We start from the raw sequence: 15,305 nt of genomic DNA, 5'->3' as shown, positions 1-15,305 counted from the left end.
AGGCATGTCCAAAACCTAAGGGGTTCGGGCAGGGTTTTGAGGATGTAATGTCTGAGGTGCTGAGGCCGAAGGTGGCCCAGAGGCCAGAAGTGGCGATATTTAGTGTGTCGGAAGACCCGGGAGTCCAGGGGGCAAGAAAGGCTGATGTTCTGGCTTTTGCCTCCCTGATAGCCTGATTTTGCTGGAGTGGAGGGACTCGGAGCCACCGAAACCGGGGGGTGTGGGTGAGCGACCTGGCGGAGTTCCTAAGGCTGGAAAAATCAGGTTCGCTTTAAGAGTCAGTGGATGGGTTTGCCTGGAGATGGAAGCCGTTCATTGACTTCTTTAAGGAAAATTGAGGTGTCAGCTGGGGGGGGGGTGTTTAAATGGGGAAGGTAGGATGGGAATGGCAGGGGCTTGGGGCGTTTGGGTTATTTATTTATTATGGGGTTCCTGTTTGTTCTTACTCTTGTGTTGGTTTGTGCTTAATGTTCATACAAACGTCTTAATAAACATTTTTTTTAAAAAAAGCATTACATCCTTATTAGAAGAAATTAAAGAACTTTGTTAAAGAAAAGAGTTTGATTAAACATATTTTTCTCTTGTTGCTTGATGTGTTTTTACCAAAATACTGTAGGGATAATTGTCATACTCATAGCTCACAATGATAACCCGTGGTGCAAAGAATAGTAGTAACAGCCGACTGAACTGGTCTTCATTACCTGAAAATGCAACTCCAGTAGCAGTGTATATTAATTGTTTTGAACTGGTATGTCCTGATTTTTCCTTCTGGGTATTGATTCCATTAAAATCACGACTAGTAACTGCTGAAGATTCACTATTATACAGCTCAAAATGCTTTTTCCAGCCCCAACACTATGCAAAAGTACATCAATCTGTACAATTATGGATTTTTCACACTTCAGGTGGATATACAAATTTCACGCTCCCACATTGCCATATAAAACAAATTCCCAGTGATTGCGCCATGTTTGGCCGGTAGGGGAGATGGTCCAGTTCCATACCACACAAAACACAATCCATTCTCAAAGCGGGTGTGCAATAGCAGTCTGGAGTGACTTCCAATCTGAATTTTCTTGTTCACCTTGTGAGACTATTACCTCTCTCCTTGTGGTCAATACCTTTCCACAGCAGCAGTACTGAGATTGTGAATTTAACATACAAGAGAAAGTTCAATACAAACCCATGCTTCTTGGAAAACCTACGTAATACAACTTGCTCTGAATGCCTGCTCATGATGAGAAAGTATTTGTTGAAAATCCTTGCAGATAAATTATTTTAGCAAGTCCCATTGCAGAAGAATAGTTTTGATTGTATTTTGAAGCTGATCAGTTTTCATTGACCAGATAGTGACAGTTCACTGAAGGAGGTGATAATAGAATGAGACATTTCTTGCTCTGTCAACTCTGCATTTCCAGGCCTCACCACAAGGCACACTTGAACTCCTGCTTGTTCTGCAGCCCTTGCCTCTGATAGAATTAAAATGAAAGCAAAGGTTACAAGGCTAGTTTGATACAAAAATAAAGCAATAATCTAATTGAAAAGTGATGACAAAAGTTTTCATATATTTGTAAATAATTGCACTGAGCCACAGGGCCCACAAAATGAAGCAATGAAATGAGAATGTGATATTTTCTATCAAATGAGCACAGGAACTAGGAGCAGAAGTAGGCAATTAAGCCCTCTGAGCCTGCTCCGCCATTCAATCAGATCATTTGGAGTATTGTGTGCAGTTCTGGTCACTTCATTATAGGAAGGATGTGGAAGCATTGGAAAGGGTGCAAAGGAGATTTACCAGGATGCTGCCTGGTTTGCAGGATAGGTCTTATGAGGAAAGGTTGAGGGAGCTAGGGCTTTTCTCTTTGGAGCAGAGGAGGACAAGAGGTGACTTAATAGAGGTTTATAAGGTGATGAGGGGGATAGATAGAGTGGACGTTCGGAGACTATTTCTTCGGGTGGATGTAGCTTTTACAAGGGGGCATAACTATAAGATTCAGGATGGGAGATATAGGAGTGATATCCCAGGTAGGTTCTTTACTCAGAGAGTGGTTAGGATGTGGAATGGACTGCCTGCTGTGATAGTGGAATCGGACACTTTAGGAACTTTCAAGTGGTTATTGGATAGGCACATGGAGCACACCAAAATGACAGAGAGTGGGATAGCTTGATCTTGGTTTCGGACAATGCTCGGCACAACATCGACGGCCAAAGGGCCTGTTCTGTGCTGTACTGTTCTATGTTCTATCATGGCTGATCTCTTCCTGATCTCAAATCCACCTCCCTGCCTGTTCGCCATATCCTTTTAAATCCAAAATATATCTATCTCTTTCGTGAAACCATTTAACGATTCAGACTCCACCACACTATAAAGCAGCGAGTTCCACAAATTCACCATCCTCTGTGAGAGGTAGTTCCTCCTCATCTCAGTTTTAAATCTACCGCCTTTCAACCTATATCCGTGACCTCTCATTCTAGATTTCCCTACAAGGGGGAACATCTGGTCTACGTTTACTTTATCAATCCCTCTTAGTATTGTATATACCTCGATTAGATCCCTTCTCATCCTTCTAAACTACAGCGTATACAAGCCCAAACTGTTTAATCTCTCCTCCTTCGTCAACCCTTTCATCCCTGGAATCAATCTGGTGAACCTCCTCTAAACTGACTCCAATGCCACCACATCCTTCCTCAAATAAGGAGACCAAAACTGGACATAATGATCCAGATGTGGACTCACCAACACCCTATACAATTGCAACAACACTTCTCTACTTCTATACTGTCGCAATAAATGTTAAAATTCCATTTGCCTTTTTTATTACATGCTGTACCTACATACCGACTTTCTACGATTCATGAATAGACACCCAAATCTCTCTGCCCAGACACATTTTGAATCTGCTTTCCATTTAGATAATAATTTGTCTTTCTCTTTTTTCAGCTAAAATGGATAACTTCACACTTATCGACATTAAACTCCATCTGCCACATTTTGGCCCATTCTCCTAGTCTACCTATATCCATCTACAAACTATTTTTCTCCTCTTCACTGTTTTAGTATCAACCGCATATTTTGCTATGTTACACTTTGTCCCTGTTTGCAGATCATTTATATAGATTGGAAACAATTGAGGTCCAAGGACTGACCCCTGCGGCACCTTGCTAGTTACAGTTCGCCAGGCAGAGAAGGACCCAATTATCCCGGCCCTCTGCTTTCTGTCAGTCAGACAATTCTCAATCCAATCTAGTACTCTACCCACAATCCCCTGAGATCTCACCTTCTGGATCAGTCTTTTATGCAGCACCTTGTCAAACATCTTCTGGAAGTCTAGGTATACCACATCCACAGGTTCCCTATTATCCACCTTGCTGGTCACATCCTCAAAGAATCCAAGCAAGTTTGCCAAGCATGACTTACTCTTCATAAAACCATGTTGACAATGGTGGATTGAGCTTTGTCTTTTAATTCTTTCATCCTTTAATCTCTAGTGTGCTAAATTCCTAATGAATAATTTGCCTTGAAACTATGACAAGTCCAATTTTATAAATGAAATTAAGTCACAATGATCATCACCACTCACTAAACAGCACTCTCTTTAAAATAATGAGTGGCCTGTTAATGTAAACTTTATACTTAGGACAAGTGACTTTTCTTGCATGTGAAAAGAAAGGCTTGTACTAAACATATTGCCTCATTGCACCACTCAGAAATATCCTACGTCACAATCAAGGACTCAAATGTGCACTAAACTGTTAAGTAGATAAATGTGGCAGCCACTTCGCATGAGCAGCAATAAAATGATTAGTTCATCTGTTTTTTAGTGGTAATAGATGAGGGCGAAATGTTGGCCAAGAAACTGGGAGAATTTCCTGTACTTCTTCAAATACTGCCAATGGGATAGTTAACCAGACATTTGGCCAGCTCTTTATGAAAGTCTTGATTGTGTCCAAGACGACCATTTTAAGCGCTGTTAACATTCGAGATATGCTTTGACAGTCCCTTTGCAAGATTCTTGCTCTCTCCTCACTTCAATGCATTTCTTATTCTCTTGTTTTCTTCCCCACAGAAATACTGTGGAGCACTCAAGTAAGTTGTAAAAACCGTATATATTTTTTAAAAATTGTACCTTTAGTTACATCTGTTAGGAAAAGTATGTTGTCTGTGGAACAACCAATGTCTTGTGCAATCCTTCTGTAGCTTTCCATTTCTACTTTGGATCCAATCTTGGTGTCAAAATAGCCATCAAAAAGCTGAGGATCAAACATGTCTATATGAAAGTTTTCAACTTCAGAAACGGCAAAGAACAGGCACTGAGTTAAATTTGCTGACAATAGCTGGTTGGTTTGCCAAGCTACATAAATTCCAGTTGTGTTGTTTTACATTTAACTTTTGAGCCTACTCCCACGATCTCTCATTATTGATTTATTTTACTCCTTTCTGAAGGACACTGACTCTTGCTGGTTGCCGTTCCACAAGCACTGATCCTGCCCTCAGCAGTCGTGTAGATAACTTAGGCTGAGTTTATGTTCAGGAATGAAAACCCTGGACAATTTTCTCCTTCCTAAATCAGATGTGCCAGAAGCTGCAACCATTGATACAGTGGAGCTGAGCTAACTGATCACAGACTGAAGTTTGAATCCAGGATCTAATGACGGCCTATATGACTAAAAGGAAAGACTGCATTTATAAAGCACCTTTCATGACCTCAAAATTGCTCAAAGCACATTAGACAGCACTTTCCAAACCCACAAACAAAAGGACAAGAGCAGTAGACATCTGGGAACACCGCCACCTGGAGGTTCCCCTCCAAGTCACTCACCACCCTGACTTGTTAATATATCGCCATTCCTTGACTGTCGCTGGGGCAACTTCCTGGAACTCCCTCCCTAACAGCACAGTATGTACCTACACCTCAGGACTGCAGCGGTTCAAGAAGGCAACACACCATCACCTTCTGAAGGGCAACTAGGGATAGGCAATAAATGTTGGCCTAACCAGCGACGCCCACATGCGTAAATGAATAAAAATAAATAATTTATTTTGAAAAAGTAGTGAATATGTTTGATGTTTAGTCACTGTAAAGAACGGATCATTTGTATTAGGTATTGTTTCAGGGATAAATATTTACCAGCACACCATCCAGAACTTCCTGAGGAATGTCAGACTTAAAAGCAGGAGTAGGCCATTCAGCTCCTCGAGCTTTCCTTGTCCTTCTCCGAAATTATGCCACGGAATCGTTACCATGCAACTGAAGAACAAGTTCTCTTTTTTTATTAAAAACTACTCTAGATTAATAAAAATTAAATTACAATTCTGAATATTACTACAGTGTGTCAAAAGTTCACTCACGTGCCTATACAATTGTATTTATTTGATAATAACTAAGATTTACTGAACGTGGAGTTTATCTGTTAACTAATTGGGGGTAAATTGCACTAGTTTTTGGATGCAAGGCTCAACATCATCTGTGGTGGCAAAACTGGCAAAATGGGCAACAGATCTTTTGGGAATACACCGGTCTCATTTTAATACCACGGAAAAGGATCCTAGGATAAAGGTCGCATTTTTGTCTGAGGATCCATCTATCGTTTCAAGACTCTTTAAAGGGTAGACGTCATTTTTCTTGTGTTTTCCTGTATCTTTCACGGCATTTTACACCAGGCATAAGTTTCTCCGATGGCTTGACTAACATTTTTGCATTCTTGCCGTGCCAATATTTTGTTTCATTACTCTTGATTGCTTGTTGGTTCTGACAATATTGATAGAGGTTAGGATGGCTATTTCTTTGGGGGTTCTCAACATGCTACAAACTGAAATGAGGAAGTGGAGTTTCAAATTAATTGCAATAACCTGAAGCATTTCATCCACTCCACTCACTACTAAATAGCCTACTTCAGAAATCTTTCCATATATACCTTCTCATGTCAAAATAAATGTCTCCTGTAATGCCATGGTGTGCAATAATCGGGAAAAGAATTCTTCCCACAGAAGTAAAGGTTACCACAGCCTGAAGCTCTCATACTAATGAATCCTTCCAAATACAACACAAGGAGCCATCTTCTACTACATCAGGGAAACTTGCATTGCACACATATCAACAAGTGGAACAACACTTTTCCTGGAATTTGAGATGTTAAATGCACAATTTTACCTGAATGGCAGATTAATTTGAGTGACAAGTATTATTTGGAAAGATTCATTATTATGATAGCTTCAAGCTGTGGCAGCCCTTACCTCTGTGGGAACAATTATTTTCCTGACATTGTACATCATGGCATAAATGGACCCAATTTTTTTTAACATGACACCCAGATGCATAATCTTCATGAAGATTAAGGGTTTGCATTCAATTAATGTTCAGGTGGCATATGGAAATGCTAGATGGAAGGCTCTTAGGAGAACAGGTCTATCTGCTATATTCATAGCTCCTAACTTAGCACTGAGAAACTCCCTAACAGCTGAGGAGCACCTTCATCTGGACATCTTCACCTAGATATCTCAGCATCTGTTTCTTCACCTTTAAGAAAAGCGTACTGAGAGAAAATACAACGACTGCGCGCAATGTTCACAATGGTGTCACCAAGAAGGTGCAGCTGTGGAAATCTTGAAAAGCGAGCAGAACAATTTGCCTTTCTCCTACCAGCAGCAACCCTGCTTATTTCCAGTCAGCAGCAAGGGGCCTGGGTAATTGCATTTACTTCATCCAACCTCCCTTGACGTACCTCCTGCAGATGTACCACCTCCAACTCTCCCAACATCATACAGGCCGCAATGGACACATATCTCCAGTGAGACTTTCCAAACATTCAGTCCATTTTTCTGCCGTCACCACAAGTTTTTGCCCTCCTGGAATGTGATACTTTTGTGTTAAGCTTCTGGACAGGCTGTTCTCAACACAGTCCAAGGTTGTCCCCGGCATCTTTCTAGTCCATCTGCCTATGTGCCTCATCTAAGTGCATTGACCTGAAAGGGCTCATGATGCCTGAATTTCAACAGATTTCAGACTCCGTCTCCAATATGGAGAAGGCCAGTACGTTTTTACATTTGTCAATTGTTTATGGAAACCTCAGTCATGGGCAGGCACGACAAACAATGGCTTCTTACCTCCAACAGGTCTCCTTCAACCGAATATCCAAACAGAAGTTTCTGAGCTTCCACGCTGCCTGAGGAATAGATGTACACCTTCTTGCCTGCCTTCCTCCATTCTTTAATAGCTGGAGCAACATCTTTGTACACTCTGACTCATGTTCAAAAATAAAAGATAATGGTAATTCACTTCAATTAGCATTTGGTTGCCACATGTATAAAAATTAGTCATTGCTTTACCCTGATGTTTTTCCTATTTCAATTTCTTACTCCCAAAGACACTGACCCTCACAAGGGTCTGGTTTCAGAGGGTCTTATCCATGTGGCCACTTCAATATTCTCAAGTCCAGACAGCAGGAGCTGCAAACTTATCACAGTCAAGTACGATCCAGTACTCTGCAGATAGATACTTACAAGCAGACACCATTTTCCATCTGGGATCACTAAACAGCAGGGACCCTAGTTGTCCTCCCCTTCTTTTGTCCAAAGTATTAGTTGTAATGTATTATTATTGCCCCAGCTGAAATTAGCTAACCCAACTGGAACCTGGAACTTTATTTTTCCATATCACTTTCTTTCACAACAGAGAAGACATTCTGAATCCAAATAGTTGTGGGATCAAATGCATTTTGCTCCATAATATATACACGTTGAAAATCACTTACTCTCCTTTCACTTCTCCACATGCATAGGCTTCTTTCCACATGTGACCCTGTAACTGCTTCAAAGCTGTTGTTTTCATGTCCTGGGACATCTGCCACAAAATGTGATCTATCACAGTTTTGATAGCTTGTTCCTGGTCAGCGTTCTCTCCTGAGCACGACTCTGGAATTAGAACAGCCCCATCTAATTGCTTGACATCTTTAGCCTAAAGGAAAGAATGGATCAAATTAAAAGCTCGCTTAATTTCACCAGACTAAGAATACTAATGATCAAATGTAATTCCCTTCATTGAATGTGATTTTATTTCATTATCTTTGTCATTTGTGAAGAATGTTACTGCTTGGAAGTGGAATGGGCTTCATCTTCCTTACCATAAGTCCAAAATATGCAGAATTGAATGGATATAACCAACAACTGGTTTAGTTATACACCACTAAAACTGTTAGGATAACATAATGCAGGATTAGGTCCTTCTCTCATCTGCCAAATCTGTTCTTTATTGTAGGATAATCCCGGATCGCAAAGATAACCTCTGCGAACTTATCTTTTACTGAGGCCCGGTAAAATCCAATCGCCAGACATACTGGGCTGGATTCTCCATTTCAGCGGCTGAGTGCCGGCTCAAACGGAGAATTCGGGGGCGTTTTACAACGCCAAAACTCTCACCAATTCTGCGACCAGTGAGGTGCTAGGAGCAGCGCCGGGTCAAACTTCCGGCTCCCGCATCAAAAACGGCCGGAGAATGGCCGGGTCCTTGCCGCAAATGAGCACAGCAACATCCTGCAGTGGTCACAGCCTACAACATGGCGCCGGCCATGCGCAGACCCGACTCGTCTTCTGCGACTCCATAGGCCCCCCCCCCCCCCCCCCCACCAGTCCCCCAGCCCTCGCGGAAGCCCCCCCTCCCCCACCCAGCGGCATGGATCCCGGACAAATGTGGCGCCACTGGACAGTCCGCAGCCACCCCGCCGGGTTCCTGACCACTCAGACCACACGTCACCCATGTGGTCGGGAACTCGGCCATTTTGGGGTGGAGCATCGCAGGAGGGCCTGCAATTACACCACTCTCGAGGGGGCGGAGCATGGCCGACCGGCGTCAAACTGGCGCCGGCCCAGATTTGAGCGTTGGAGTGGATTCTCCGGCCGATCGCCCATTACGATATTGGTGTCAGGCAACGGAGAATCCCACCCACTGAATATTTCCATCATTTTCTGTTTCGATGACTGGAGAACCCGGAATTGTTTTTCTTACAACAATGGACTGCTAAGAGGAGGTTTGACGGAGTTGCTAAAAATCAAGAATAGCATCAGTAAATAAATAAGAAAAAATTATTTCCAGTGTCAGAAGCACCAGTGATCAGAGGACACAGATTTAAAATAATTGACCAAAAAAGTGAGGAAAAGAGCTTTAAAAAAAAAATCCAATTAAAGGGCAATTAACTTGGCCAATCCACCTACCCTGCACATATTTCGGCTGTGGGCGTGAGACCCACGCAGACACAGGGAGAATGTACAAACTCCACATGGACAGTGACCAGGGGACGGGATTGAACCTGAGTCCTCAGTGGCGTGGACAGCAGTGCTAACCACTGCACCACCAATCCGCCCCAGGAAAAAGATCTTTGTGCAGTGAGCTTTTATTATTTGGAAGGGTGCTGAAAACAGATTCAATAGCAAATTTGAAAAGTGAATTCGATAAAAACTTGGAAGGAGAAAACTTTGCCAGGAAATGGGTGTCGGACTAATTGAGTAGCCCTTCTATTGAACCAGCAGAAGTCTTCTGTACTCTATTGTTCTATGATGCTAGTATGCAGCATAAAATAACTGGATAACTGGAGGTAGTTTCTAGGCAGTTTCACAAAATGTTCAAACTTCATGGATGTAGTCTTTTGTAACATCTACATGCTGTGTAATCTTTGTAATCACTCTGAAATATCTATTTATTCATTACACGAACACATTATTGAATTCACAAAGTATATTATTTCACATTGATATAGTGCTGAAAATTTCAAGCAGTCACTCCAATTAGCGCGTAGATCAAGCATATTTTTTGTTAATTAAAAAAAATAGCCATTCTTGTAAATATTTCCACCAGGTTGTGAACACATTTCCCCACTGTTGCATTCAGTTCAACAAAATCTTTATTCAAGGCAAGGGGTATCGAAGGAGAATTATATTCTGACTGGTCAGATTTACCTGTTTTCAGGGCAGCACGGTGGCACAGTGGTAGCACTGCTGTCTCACGGCGCCGAGGTCCCAGGTTCAATCCTGGCCCTGGGTCACTGTCTGTGTGGAGTTTGCACATTCTCCCCGTATTTGCATAGGTTTCGCCCCCACAACCCAAAGATGTGCAGTATAGGTGAATTGGCCACACTAAATTGCCTCTTAATTGGAAAAAATTAATTGGATACTCTAAATTTTAAAAAAAGATTTACCTGTTTTCTCAAAAGTTCTACATCATCCTGACATCCCTCCTCATGCCAATGTGAATGCAGGTATCCATTCACATTTTCTTTGATGTAAGGAAACAAAACATCCTGATTTAAAAATACATACAATACGTTAGTTTAGACACTACAAGCAATATCAGTTTACTGAGAAATACATTTCGGAGTGATTTAATAATGCTCCATGAAGTGATTGTTACAAATTACTGAACGTAACATAAATTCACATCTTTACAATAATTTGACATGCAATTTCCACATTCTTTAATCTGTAACTTCTCATAAAATAGACTAGTCCAGCTTCTTTTCACATGTGTAAAAATAATTATTATTCTTTAACAACAGCACAGAATGGCCATGTCCAATACGTATTTAAGAATATTGGCAGCCAAAATGGCAGGTGATTACGCCACCATGGCATTCCAAACTCTTGACAGATTTTGCAGGTGCAGCAAGTAAATGAGAAGACAAATAGAATGTTGACCTTTATTGCAAAGAGCTGGAGCAGAAGTCTAGGGAAATCTTCTTACATCAGTAAACGGCATTAGTGAGATCACGCCAGAGCACTGTACACACAACAGTTTTGGTTTCCTTACAAAAGAGCTGAATGTCAGAGGTGAGGCAAGAGTGACAGCCCTTGACATCAAGGCAGCATTTGACTGAGTGTGGCATCAAGGAGCCCCAGCTAAACTGGTGTCAATGGGAATCAGGGGGAAACCCTCTGCTGGTTGGAGTCATATTTGGCACAAAAGATGGTTATGGTGGTTGAGGGTCAATCAACTCAGCTGCAGGCATCACTGCAGGGGTTCCTCAGGGTAGTGTCCTGGCCCAACCATATTCAGCTGCTTCATTGATCACCTTCCTTCCATCATAAGTTCAGAAGTCAGAATGTTCGCTGATGACTGTACAATGTTCAACACCATTCGCGGCTCCTCAGATAGTGAAGCAGTCCAAATGCAACAAAATCTGGACAATATCCAGGCTTGGGCTGACAACCTCACAAGTGTCAGGCAATGACCATCTCCAACAAGGGAAGATCTAACCATCACCCCTTGACATTAAATGGCATTACCATCACTGAATCCCACACTATCAACATCCTGGGGATTATCACTGACCTAAAACTGAACTGGAATAGCCATATAAATACTGTGGCTACCAGAGCAGGTCAAAGGCTAGTAACTTACCTCCTGATTCCCCAAAGGCACAAGTCAGGAGTGTAATGGAATACTCGTCATTCGCCTCGATGGGTGCAGCTCCAACAACACTCGAAAAGCTTGACACCATCCAGAACAAAGCAGCCCAGTTGATGGCTACCCCTTCCACAAATATTCAATCCCTTCACCACCGATGAACAGTGGCAGCCGTGTGTATCATCTGCAAGATGCACTGCAGGAACTCAGCAATGTTCCTTAGGCAGTTCCTTCCAAACCCACAACCCCTACTGTCTAGGAGGAAAAGAGCAGCAGCTACCTGGGAACACCACCACCTGGAGCTCCCCCTCCAAGTCACTCATCATCCTGACTTGGAAATATATTGCTGTTCCTTCACTGTCGCTCGGTCAAAATCCTGGAATTCACTCCCTAACAGCACTGTGGATGTACCTACACCTCGGGGACTGCAGAGTTCAAGAAGACAGCTCACCACCACCGTTTCAAGGACAACTAGTTATGGACAAGAAATACTGGCCTAGCCAGCGACGCCCACATCCCTTAAATTAAAAAAATATTTAAAGTAGGGAAATACTTACATTGGAGGTAGTTCAGAGAAGATTCACTAGGTTGAGCAGGATAAGCCTATACTCACTCGAGTTTAGAGAACAAGAGATAAGCTTATTGAAAGATAAAGGACTCTGAGGGTACTTGACAGAGCAGAATTGAAAACAAAGCGCTTGATAACTCAACAGGTCTGACAGCATCGGTCGAGAGAGAAACAGCTACATTTTCCAGTCAAACATGATTCCTCTTGGAACTGGGTAGATGGCGAGAGGATGTTTCCCTCTGTGTGGGAATCTCATACTAGGGTACAGAGTTTCAAAGAGATCTCCCATTTAAGACAGAAAGGAGGAGGAATTTCTATTTGCAGAGGGTCTTTAACCTTTGGAATTCTCTACTCCAGGGAGCAGTGGAAACTGGATCACTGAATATATTCAAGACTGAGTTAGACAGATTTTCTTTTTAACAAACAATTTTATTGAGGTATTTTTTGGCATTGTAAACAGTTACAGATAACAGAAATATGCAAACATCAATGGAAAACCAATACTTCAATCAAACCATAATGCACATACCCGCTCCTCTCCCATAGACACTACCCGCATATTTATCCCTCCTACTCCACTCTCCAGTTAGACAGATTTTTGATCTACAATGCATCTCACGGGCCTTACACTCATCCCTAGAGCATCTCGACAACAAGGACTCCTACATTAGACTTCTATTTATTGACTACAGCTTCGCCTTCAACACCATAATCCCAGCCAAGCTCATATCAAAGCTCCAAAACATTGGACGTGGCTCTCCACTCTGCAACTGGATCCTTGACTTTCTGACCCACAGATCAAAATCGGTAAGAATAAACAACAACACCTCCTCCAGGATAGTCCTCAATACCGGGGCCCCGCAAGGCTGCGTACTTATCCCCCTGCTATACTCTCTGTACACACACGACTGCGTGGCAAAATTTGGTTCCAACTCCATCTACAAGTTTGCTGACGATACGATGACAGTGGGCCGGATCTCGAATAACGACGAGTCAGAATACAGGAGGGAGATAGAGAACCTAGTGGAGTGGGTCAACAACAACAATCTATCTCTCAATGCCAGCAAAACAAAAGAGCTGGTCATTGACTTCAGGAAGCAGAGTGCTGTACACACCACTGTCAGCATCAACGGGGCCGAGGTGGAGATGGTTAGCAGTTTCAAATTCCTGGGGGTGCACATCTCCAAAAATCTGTCCTGCTCCACCCATGTCAACGCTACCACCAAGAAAGCACAACAGCGCCTATACTTCCTCAGGAAAGAAACTAAGGAAATTCGGCATGTCCACATTAACTCTTACCAGCTTCTACAGATGCACCATAGAAAGCATCCTATCTGGCTGCATCACAGCCTGGTATGGTAACTGCTTGGCCCAGGACTGCAAGAAACTTCAGAGAGTCGTGATCACAGCCCAGTCCATCACAAAAACCTGCCTCCCATCCACTGATTCCATCTACACCTCCCGCTGCCTGGGGAAAGTGGGCAGCATAATCAAAGACCCCTCCCACCCGGCTTACTCACTCTTCCAACTTCTTCCATCGGGCAGGAGATAGAAGTCTGAGAACACGCACGAACAGACTCAAAAACAGCTTCTGCCCCACTGTTAGCAGACTCTTAAACGACCCTCTTATTGACTGACCTCATTAACACTACACCCTGTATGCTTTAACCAATGCTGGTGTTTATATAGTTACATTGTGTACCTTGTGTTGCCCTATTATGTATTTTCTTTTACTATATTTTCATGTATTTAATGATCTGTTGAGCTGCTCACAGAAAAATACTTTTCACTGTACCTCGGTACACGTGACAATAAACATTCAAAATCAAAGCTTACAGAGGACAGGCAGGAAAGTAGAGTTGAAGCCACAATCAGATCAACCATGATCTTACTGAATGGGGGAGCAGGCTCGAGGAGCAGAATGGTATACACCTACTCCTATTTCTTATGTTCTTATCCCTGGTGTCTTCATCCCAAAAGTAGATTATCTGGTCACGTCCACATTCTTAATTGTGGGTGCTTGCTGTGGGTAAATTGGCTGCATGCCTCCTATATTACACTTCAAAAATAAAACACTGGTCGTGATGTCCTCTGGTTGTGAAAGGCGCTACGCTAACGAGGACCTGGGTTCAATCCTGGCCCGGGTGAAATTTGCACATTCTCCTCGTGTCTGCGTGGGTCTCACCCACACACCCAAAAAGATGTGCAGAATAGGTGGATTGGCTACGCTAAATTGTCCCTTAAAATAATTGGGTACTCTAAATTTATATTAAAAAGTGAAAGGCGCTACATAATTGCAAGGCTTTCTTTCCTTCCTCCTCCTTTAAGGCTCATTAAAAAAACTATGTCTGCCTGGGTTTCACCCCCACAACCCAAAGATGTGCAGGTTGGGTGGATTGACCACGCTAAATTGCCCCTTAAATTGAAAAAAAGAATTGGGTAAAAAAATATTTTTTTAAAAACTATCTCTGACCAAATTTCTGCTTTAATATCTCTTCATGTGGATCGGTGCCAAATTTTGCTCGATAATTCTAGTTCCTGTGGATTACTTTGTGCTCCTTTATCACAAAGACGCATGTTGTTGAGAACAGGAATTATAATTTAAACTATGTACCAGTATTCCTTCACAATCACGACGACTGAGAAACTTGGAAAACAAGGAGATGCATGAATCTGTAATACAAATCGGTGCCATCAAAGGAGTGCAAGTGCAGTCGTCTCTAAATCCTCTCTGGTCGTGGAGCATCACTACGTTTCATGTGGACATTCTTCATAACCTCATTTTCAGGGATACTCCCGCTCTGACTGTGAGATACGCCTGTATTAAACACGGTGCAGGAACTGGCTGCAGGAAGCCAGGAAACAAACGGAAGCAGTTCCGAGTGAAGAAGCCCTTAGCACACCTTTTTGCAGCGGAGCAAGCGCTCTCCGCTACTCCATCCTTTAAAATAGACGCCTTGCGCTGCAAAGTTACCGCTCGCTTTCTTCCCTTTACCTTTACAAAGGAGATGGGTGTTGTGGTCCCCTCGATATCCAGCAGAAACACTTTGACTGCTGAAGAAACGACAGTTAACGCCATGACTGTACAGGTCTTCCTGACTACTGTAATCCGGTGCCCCAGCGCCAGGCGGCAGCTCCCTCGTCTTAAAGGGGCTGTCCAGTTGTCAGCCGGCAGAAACTTTAAGAGGACGAAAGAGCCCACAGTGTCGAGATTTTTCTTCCTGAGTGACCAGAATTGTTGCTTTTTTTTAAAAAATATTTTATTGAGGCATTTATATATTTACACAACAAACAATCACAAAACAAGCCAACAGGGTTGAAAATACCCAACTCAACAAAATAAC

At 42.6% G+C, this 15,305-nt stretch overlaps 1 protein-coding gene across 2 annotated transcripts; it reads right to left on the bottom strand.

Moving 5' to 3' along the window:
- Positions 1-523: 523 nt before the first annotated feature.
- On the bottom strand, positions 524-15,099 carry enoph1 (enolase-phosphatase 1). 2 transcript variants are annotated; one of them, XM_038791670.1, is made up of 6 exons: positions 14,957-15,099; positions 10,189-10,290; positions 7,753-7,955; positions 7,106-7,238; positions 4,128-4,251; positions 524-1,469 (listed from the first exon to the last, which is right to left on the bottom strand). In XM_038791670.1, the coding sequence occupies exons 1-6, from the start codon at positions 15,038-15,040 to the stop codon at positions 1,336-1,338; spliced, it is 780 nt and encodes a 259-aa protein (XP_038647598.1). In that variant the 5' UTR covers positions 15,041-15,099; the 3' UTR covers positions 524-1,335. The 2 variants fall into 2 exon arrangements, with proteins under 2 accessions (XP_038647598.1, XP_038647597.1); XM_038791669.1 differs by lacking the exon at positions 14,957-15,099 and adding an exon at positions 14,576-14,903.
- Between the last annotated feature and the right edge of the window lie 206 nt (positions 15,100-15,305).

The sequence above is a fragment of the Scyliorhinus canicula genome, chromosome 3 (assembly GCF_902713615.1).
Source record: "Scyliorhinus canicula chromosome 3, sScyCan1.1, whole genome shotgun sequence".
In the NCBI taxonomy this organism is placed as follows: domain Eukaryota; kingdom Metazoa; phylum Chordata; class Chondrichthyes; order Carcharhiniformes; family Scyliorhinidae; genus Scyliorhinus; species Scyliorhinus canicula.
Note: the sequence above shows the minus strand (reverse complement) of the source record. Positions and strands in the feature narration are given on the sequence as shown.